General features: G+C 43.2%; 1 protein-coding gene across 2 annotated transcripts; it reads left to right on the forward strand.

Annotated features, from left to right (window-relative positions):
- Positions 1–535: 535 nt before the first annotated feature.
- On the forward strand, positions 536–8598 carry DDX5 (DEAD-box helicase 5). Of its 2 annotated transcripts, none has more exons than XM_077833279.1 (13): positions 536–684; positions 2158–2323; positions 2552–2648; positions 2734–2867; positions 3007–3072; positions 3677–3818; positions 3901–4061; positions 4337–4509; positions 4837–4947; positions 5353–5414; positions 5502–5561; positions 6806–7030; positions 7910–8598. In XM_077833279.1, exons 1-13 carry the CDS (start codon positions 677–679, stop codon positions 8293–8295), a joined length of 1791 nt encoding a protein of 596 aa, XP_077689405.1. In that variant the 5' UTR covers positions 536–676; the 3' UTR covers positions 8296–8598. The 2 variants fall into 2 exon arrangements, with proteins under 2 accessions (XP_077689405.1, XP_077689404.1); XM_077833278.1 differs by having other exon boundaries at positions 548–702.
- The last annotated feature ends 468 nt before the right edge of the window (positions 8599–9066 follow it).

Consider the following 9066-nt stretch of genomic DNA (forward strand, 5'->3'; position numbering starts at 1 on the left):
ATGTGGGGCAATGCCCTTTTGATGCGAATGGGCTTGTCTCCCTCAACAGTCTCGGCGAAGGTGTTCAATACAGTTGGTCAATGTCCCCCTCACGTTCTTCCCCCTCCATCACCTCAGCGGAATGAGGCTACCTACAAAGGCCTTTATTACATGAACGGGTCATATGGGGGTTGGTTGGCACCACAGCGGCTGCGCAGGCGCGACCGGCTCGCGCTGCTCTCAGAGGCGTGGGCGCGAAGGGCGGGAGTCAGGCGAGGGAGGGAAGGACGCCGCTCGAGGGCTCTGGGTACGCGCCTAGGGAACGGAACGGCTCGGGAAGGCCGGACAGTGACGGGAGCGCGAGCCACGCCCGAAGTGGAAGGGAAATTTCCGCCCGCGAGCACACCAGCCGGCCGGCGAGGAAAAAGAGAAGTCGAGGACAGAGCTCTCGTGGTCACGCCCACAAGCGGGGGAGGGGAATCCGGGCGACTCGAGCTGTGACGCATGACAGAGGGGCGGGTTCTGTGCCCGCGTCACGAACCGGTTCCCAGCATTCCCTACGGCACCGGCTATATAACCGGCGTCCGGGCGGCTGGGCGGTCCCCATTCATTAGAATCGCCGGTCCTTGCTGATTTTGCTGTGTCTTCTGCCGCTCGCTTTAGTGCTCGGGCTCGTCTCGCGTCCGCCGCCATCACCATGCCTGGGTACGACATGGACAGAGGGTGAGCTTGGGGCCGCAGCCGGCGCTCGTCGCCGTTTTCGTCCGTATTCCTAGAACGACCGTTTAGCCGTGTAAAATGGCGGCGGGGCGGGAGCCTTCTCCTAAGCGATCTGCGGGTGGCGGGAGGGGCTGCTATCTGTAGGGGGCGGTGGGGCCCGATCCCAGCAGGGGATTGGGGAGGAGGTGCGTGACCCCCGGGGTAGGTGACCTAGTACCCGGCTAGGTACGATCTCTGCGCTGGAATCCGCCCTCGGCTGTTGGGGTTATTCGGCACTGGGGCGGGGGGGCTTTGGGAGCTCGATTCCCTTTAGGGTTGCGATCCCCCACCCCTCCTCCGCCGCCGGTTGCGCGGGAGGCGGGGTCCAGGACTCCCGACTGGGCGGCTTGGGGAGCGCCGGGCTGGCGGAATCGTGAGTGGTGGGTCAGCGGGTTGTGCGGGCGCCTCTCCGGTGCCGGAGACCCCCGCGGGGCCGTTCCCCCCCGTCAGATGGCGTCCGGGGCTGAAGCCGGCCGGCTCCTGCTTTGTGTTGTGTAAGCGGATGTTAATGGCCGGCCCCGCCATGCGGTGACTGAGGGGAAATCAAAATGCCGGCTGCTGCTGCCTTTGTTCCTCCCCCTCCCCGCGCAGACTCTAAAATGGCAGCGGCTGGAAAATGTGGCGTAGACAGAAATGAGAAACAAAGGAAACGGCCGCGGCCGCTCCGCCATGTTCCCGCCGGGGGCGGAGGGCATCCCCCACGCTCGCCCGCCTAGCCGGGGTCGATGGGGACGGAGCCTGGGGTGGCAAATAACGCTTAGGAGCACCCGCTGTTCCCGGGCGAAATGGGGGGTTTGCGCTTGGTGGCTCAGCTTGATCTTTGGGGGAAGGTGATTATTTTATCGACATCTTTGTCGAAGGGGCCCCAGATGTGGATGAGCATCTCAGTGCGGGTTTCCTTTCCTTACCGAAATCGATGCCTTTGTTTAAAACAAAAACAATAAAAACTCCCCAGCAACCCACTTACGGGAATGTTGTCGCTAGGTTTCATAACGCCCCACCCACGCGCACACACCGGCTTTCTTCAGGCACTGACGCAGGCTGGGAGTGGCTCTTCTATTACGAAGGCGTTGGAGCTGCCCTGTTTTTTTTATCGTTTCTAACGAATCGTTTGAGCACTCTTTAGACAATTATGAGTGCCTATCAGTTTGGGGTGTTAGGTGTGATAACTAGAGCACACCTGCTGCTGGGGCCTTTGTTAGATCTTTGTGGTATTTATAGTATTTGATTTCAAAGATCCCATGCAGGTAAATCCTTGAAAACATTGCCTTTTCAAATACTTACCAACACAAACTAGGAATGTGATCGACTGACAATCTTAGTATTGATCCAAGGTTATGGAAATGAGTTAATTGACACACATGGGAACAAGTTAGAATTTGCAAATATCTTCAAGGATAATTACTATTCTTTTTTCAGTTTTGGTGGTCCTCGCTTTGGAGGAAGCAGAGGTGGACCTTTATCTGGAAAGAAATTTGGAAACCCTGGAGAAAAACTTACAAAAAAGAAATGGAACCTAGATGAACTGCCCAAATTTGAGAAGAACTTTTATCAAGAGCATCCTGATGTAGTTAGACGCACTGTGGTATGTACCATGGCTGTTTTTTTACTTATTAAACTTGTTTATTTTTGCAGGAATTGTCACTTAATGTGCTTTTTACTTGGTAATTTATTGATTGTGGGACATGGATCAATAACTTTAGACATAATTACACTTAAACTGAATGCAGCTGGTATGAGAGAATTAAAGTTTTGTTGTAGATTTTTTTTAAAAAAAGTGCAAATAAAGCTGATGTAATTATTTGTTTTGCAGCAAGAGGTTGAACAGTACAGAGCAAGCAAAGAAGTTACAGTGAAGGGCCATAACTGTCCAAAACCACTTATAAATTTTTATGAGGCTAACTTTCCTGGTAAGTACAAATATCTGTATACCAATGAGTCACTCAGGCTTCATGAATACAAACAATAAGATAATTCATTGGTTCTCTTTTGCAGCAAATGTTATGGAAGTAATTCAGGCACAGAATTTCACTGAACCAACTGCTATTCAGGCACAAGGATGGCCTGTTGCTTTGAGTGGACTGGATATGGTTGGAGTAGCACAGACTGGATCAGGAAAAACACTGTCTGTAAGTTGTGACTTTTAAACCTGGGAATGTAGTTACATATAACCTCAACTTCATAAAGTGTTTCCAGTACCCTTATCTGTAAATCCAGTTATATTGGAAATGCACATATTAACAGAAGGTTTTCTTTGTTTTTAAACAGTACTTGTTGCCTGCCATAGTGCATATAAACCATCAGCCATTCCTAGAGCGAGGAGATGGACCTATTGTGAGTATAAGAATGTGAACTTTTCATTTCAAGAGGAATATTGTATTAAAAGCACAGGTGGTTGGGGGGAAATATTGTGGAATGAGTCGAAAAATTAGGCATTTAAACTTCATAATAATGTGGTATTTGCAGATCATCAGTTCCATATTTTAGGTAGTCTAGCAGGTTCAAGTGCATTGCATAGACCTTGTCCTCCATTAAGGCTTTGTCAAAGAATTCAACCAGAGTAGAACTTCTGGTATTTCTTTTGGAATTATGCTTCTCAAAATGGGAATATTGGCTTGAGGACACCTATATCTCAAAATATGTCTGGCTTTGAGGATATTTTGTTGAAGGCAAAGTCCACGGGGGTAACTGGCAGCAAAAACCAAAAGGGCCTAGTGTTAAGCTTTTTAAAGTGCTGCAGGAAGACCATCCTAGCAGCTTCTAAAAGCTTTCGGGTACCAAGTAAAACTTGGTTGGTTAACTTTGCCTCAGCAGGCAACATAGGACTTTGAATCTTGTGACTTTAAGAGAAAAGTTAAATGAGATTTGGCAAAAATTGAAAGATTGCACATGCCTGCTTACCCTTATAGTGCTAATTTGATATTGGTAATGTTTACAGTGTCTGGTGCTGGCACCAACTCGAGAACTGGCTCAACAAGTGCAGCAAGTGGCTGCTGAATATAGCAGAGCATGTCGTTTGAAGTCTACTTGTATTTATGGAGGCGCTCCAAAGGGACCACAAATTCGAGATTTAGAAAGAGGTATGAATAAAGTTGTTACCATATAGACACAGGCACTGTGGAAAACTCTCTCAGATGTGCTAATCTTGCTGTTTGGTTTAAGGTGTGGAAATCTGCATTGCAACACCTGGAAGACTCATAGACTTTTTAGAAGCTGGAAAGACCAATCTCAGGAGATGTACTTACCTTGTGCTTGATGAAGCTGACAGAATGCTTGACATGGGATTTGAACCTCAGATCAGAAAAATTGTAGATCAGATAAGGGTAAGTAGAAGTCATGTTCCAATCTTTACTGAACCAAAACAATGTAGTTTTAAAATTACACCAAAATGAAGGTGTCTACATATAGAAAATCACAATTCTTGCAACCATCATATTCCTCCTCTCCTTTGAATTACATCCAGTTCAATTATATTAACATTCTTTGGACTGGATCTATACTGTTAACACCATGGCTGGGTGCAGCATTTTGCTAGGTGGTTTAACTATGCTGTTCTGCTTGTGTAGTTCAAGTTAATAAAGTCTTAATGTATCTTCAGCCTGACAGGCAAACTCTAATGTGGAGTGCAACATGGCCCAAAGAAGTTAGACAACTTGCTGAAGATTTCTTGAAAGAATATGTACACATCAACATTGGGGCATTGGAACTAAGTGCAAACCACAACATTCTTCAAATTGTGGATGTATGTCACGATGTGGAGAAGGATGACAAGTATGTAGTCTCCAGAGAACTTGTTTGTGCTCCCAAAGCATTTGGGGGCTGGGTGGGGGTGAAAACATTTAGTTCTGTGAGTCAGATCTCTTCATGGGGTGCGTCTACTAAATGAATAAAACTAACAAATGTTCAGTGGGGGTTTCCTTTGATTCTGTTTAGTTTTATTGTGTTACTTTAAGTTGCTTAATGCTAAGCATCTTAAGATTAAGAACTGGGTCTTATTTGAAGTGAAATTGTGACTCTTAATAGCAGTATTAAAGAAACTGCTAGTTTTGGGTATCGCCTTGAGTTGCTGTTTTGATTAACTAATTTTTCTTGTCAAAGACTTATTCGGTTGATGGAAGAAATTATGAGTGAGAAAGAAAACAAAACCATTGTGTTTGTGGAAACCAAAAGACGATGTGATGATCTTACCAGAAAAATGAGAAGAGATGGGTATGTTTCCTCTCCAACATGGAATTTTTTTTAACCTTTTTAGATTTCACTATGTAGCTTAGCTACTTCAGGCTAGCTTCCATCAGTCCACAATTCACTGAGAAGTATCATCCAGTGTACACAACTCTCTTCATAGTGATGAACTTAAAAAATCAATCTAGTATTAAATGTCAATTGAATAGTGCATCCAGCAAGATAATCTGTTTCATAATTGGTGCAGTATAAATTCATTAAACATCTTTAATGTCCATTTTAGAGGTTTGCAGTTGATCTACTTTAAAAGCATAAGTATATAATGTAACTGGTGGAAGTTTACTCAAATGTTTGTCAAACCATATCCTGATTTGTTTTGTATATGTATAACATCTTGATGAGTTTAGTCATCCAATTTCAATATGCTTTCAGGTGGCCAGCAATGGGTATCCACGGTGACAAAAGCCAGCAGGAGCGAGACTGGGTTCTAAATGGTACGTGTGACTCATAAACTGTTCCTGGCACTTGTCAGATTTTTAATCTAATAAAGAATATAAACTGACTAGATGGTTCTGTTGCAGAATTCAAACATGGAAAAGCTCCCATCCTGATTGCTACAGATGTTGCATCCAGAGGTCTAGGTTAGTATAACTCCTCTAATGCCAGTTGCCAAACATTTAAAGAAAGTTCATTGCTTTCTTTAACCTCTGCATTTTTCTAAGTTTTTTTTCACATAAAGGTGCAGTCTTTGTGGCAAGGCCTAGGCATGACAATCGGAGGACTCGAGGGGGATGGAGGACTAGTGGAAATGATCGGCTGGCTGCTTCCAGTCGAATAGAGAGGTGAAAGCTGAGAGCATTGTGTGCCAGTAATCTTCAAAAGGCAAAGACCATCTTTTAAACGACTACCCCATAAACTGTTCTCTCATGAAACAGCAGTTTTTATTCACAGTTCACTTTGCCCTGGTATTCTTTTTCTGTCCCATGCTTTGCATGATTGCCATGGTACAGTGCTGTTACCTTTGTGCATACTGTTTGCTGTGATCTGTGGGTCTTTGAATTTCAGTGACTTTGCTGAAATGTCGAAGAAAATTATGAACTTCATTGTTCAATGAAATTCATTTCAACCTTGAAATGGAGAGAGCAGCTTTAAAATGTACTAAGCCTTGTACAAATTGGTGAGTACTGGCACATGAGATCTGAGAAAAAGTCCACCTCTCGCTTTAGCAAGTGGGGTGGGAAAGCAATGGCTTCTCCTTTTGAAAGTCAAAGTTCCTCCTTCACCTATACACCAGTCGTCATGTCGAGACCTGCCAGAGAGAGACACATTCTCAAGTGAACCCTGGCTTCTTGGAAGCGCTTGCCTAGACGAGACACAGTGCATAAAAACAACTTGGTGACTTTGGGGGACAGGTATGTTTTTCTTGCAGCTGCAGTTGAAAGGTCTTGGCAAGACAAGCAGTGTGGCCCACTTTTTTTTGAGCTTCTGATGAGTGTGTATGTGAAGGACCTTGTGTGTTTTTACTCTAAGGTCCTCAAATGAGCACATGAAGAGGCTGCTGTGAGCTTTAGTGGCCCTACTGCAAGAAGCATTCAGAAGTCACTTGATGATTTGTAAGGGAACTCTTGAGTTGGGAATGACAAGCAAATGCATTCTCCTTTATGGTAAGGTTTTTAGATCACTGGGTGGGTGATAAGATGGGTACAGATGGAGTGTGCATACTTTTTTCTCTTCCACAATATTCAAGCAAAAAGGATAATTCTAACAACATTCTTTGCAGCCATTAGCCTCTTAAAAATATAGTTGTCTAACGTTTATTTTTGATTTGGGTTGTGGTGTGCAAAACTTTGTACATTGCTTTTTGCCACACTGCAACACTTTACAGATGTGGAAGATGTGAAATTTGTCATCAATTATGACTACCCTAACTCCTCAGAGGACTATATCCACCGAATTGGACGAACTGCCCGCAGTACCAAAACAGGCACAGCCTACACATTCTTTACTCCTAACAATATAAAGCAAGTAAGCGACCTCATCTCTGTGCTTCGGGAGGCTAATCAAGCTATCAACCCCAAATTGCTTCAGTTGATTGAAGACAGAGGTTCAGGTAAATATTCCATTTACTACACTCTTTTCTTGTCAGTAAATTCTTTTTTAGTAGCCTGGTATCTATATTTTTTTTTTCCAGACATGTTCTCAACATCACACTGCCTCCAGAGGCCCTGAACTCAGACAGAATAGTACCTTTTACTTCAGGAATGCATTTAAGATTTGTCATGATCCTGCCAGTTAAAAGAAATAGATTTCAAAATCAGTTAATAGAATTGAATCAGGAGCGTTGTGTCAATTGTATGGAAAAAGTAAAACTTTAATTGTGGCCTGTAGCCATATTATACTACAGTAATTCACACCAGACCACTGCCATTTTGCAAGCACCATCAAAGACTGGTGATAGAATATAGCCTTTTTAGAGTGTTTTTTTTTTTTTTCCCCCCTTTGGCACCAAAGTTTACCCAATTTGCTATGCTACTGTTAGCGTTGGTGGAGAAAAATATGCTTCTGTACTACATAGTAGGCCCTTTATTCACACCTTTCATTTCCTTCTGTTTCTCTACCTCTAAACGTCCTTAGTGCAACTTCCCATTTTCCCCTCTAGATTTCATTATTTCTTTTCTAGTCAAAGCACTTAATTTGATCACTTTAAGTGCTTGTATTGGGGTTGTGTAGAATTAATACCCTGAGATCAGTGTCAGCAAGACTGGGAGGCAGTCTGTGTTTGCACTTAGTTCATGTTCGAAAAAGTTAATCGCAATGATGAGCTTATACTCTTCAAGGCATCCAGATTTCTATACACAACTTACATTTGAAGTGCAGATCTATCAAGTGGGTCAGGTACTTGACTTTTTTATGTAACATGGATATTGATGCTTGATTGGCAAATAACTCTTGAAGTCAATATCTCATCTAGATTTTTTTTTCTTCACAGGTCGTTCCCGAGGTGATCGACGTGACCGATATTCTGCGGGCAAAAGGGGTGGATTTGGTAGTTTTAGAGAGAGAGAGAATTTTGAGAGAACTTACGGTGCAGTAGGAAAGAGAGACTTCGGAGCAAAAGCCCAAAACGGTGGCTACAGTGCTCAAACCTACAGTAATGGAACTCCATTTGGAAATGGCTTTGCAGCTGCTGGCATGCAGGCTGGCTTCAGAGCTGCTGGTAATCCCGCAGGAGCTTACCAGAATGGTTATGATCAACAGTATGCAACTAACATTGCGACTATGCACAATGGTATGAACCAACAGCAGTATGCCTATCCTGCCACTGGTGCTGCTCCTATGATAGGTTACCCAATGCCAGCAGGTTATACTCAATAACTTTAGAAGTATATTTAAATGTCTGTTTTTTTTCATAATTGCTCTTTATATTGTGTGTTATCAAGACAGGATAGTTATTTAAGAAACTTATGGAAAATGCAGAAATGACTTCAGTGCAGCAGTAATTATGGTGCACTTTTTCGCTATTTAAGTTGACTATTTCTCTACATTCCTGAAACAATTTTTAGTTTTTTGTACTAGAAAATGCAGGCAGTGTTTTCACCAAGTAAATGTACAGTGATTTGAAATACAGTAACAGAGGGCAGTGCATGGCCTTCCAATAAAGGATATTTGAAGACTGAATTTTCTGTGAAATGGAAATTGTTTACTTTTCAAGTGCACAACTTTACATCAGTGGAACATGATAAATGTTTCTATTAAATCCTAGAAAGGCTTACTGCATGTCTTATTTTATCCTCTCAATAACCATCTTAAAAAACTGGATCTATTGCTAGAGAACCAGCTTACTGCATTCTAGTGCCATGGCTTCCTTTTACTGGTTATAAACAGTCAATTCTTTTTGGAGAACATTAGATGGACTTTATTGGCAGAACTGGCTTCAGATTTAGTATTGAACAAAGTAATTCTACACATTTGTTTTGACTCTAGAGTAGATTTAAGCTGTGAAAATACATGGAAACAATGGTACAGCTAAATTGTTCTTAGCCTTCACCTATTGAAGAGTTTTGGCTAAGAGTAGTATGCAGCTGTCCTAGAGAAGCTTCTGTCAGCCCTTCAAAGCAAGGGTGCTGTAAATATGCAAAGTGAGCT

This window comes from Eretmochelys imbricata, chromosome 14 (genome assembly GCF_965152235.1).
Source record: "Eretmochelys imbricata isolate rEreImb1 chromosome 14, rEreImb1.hap1, whole genome shotgun sequence".
Taxonomy (NCBI): domain Eukaryota; kingdom Metazoa; phylum Chordata; order Testudines; family Cheloniidae; genus Eretmochelys; species Eretmochelys imbricata.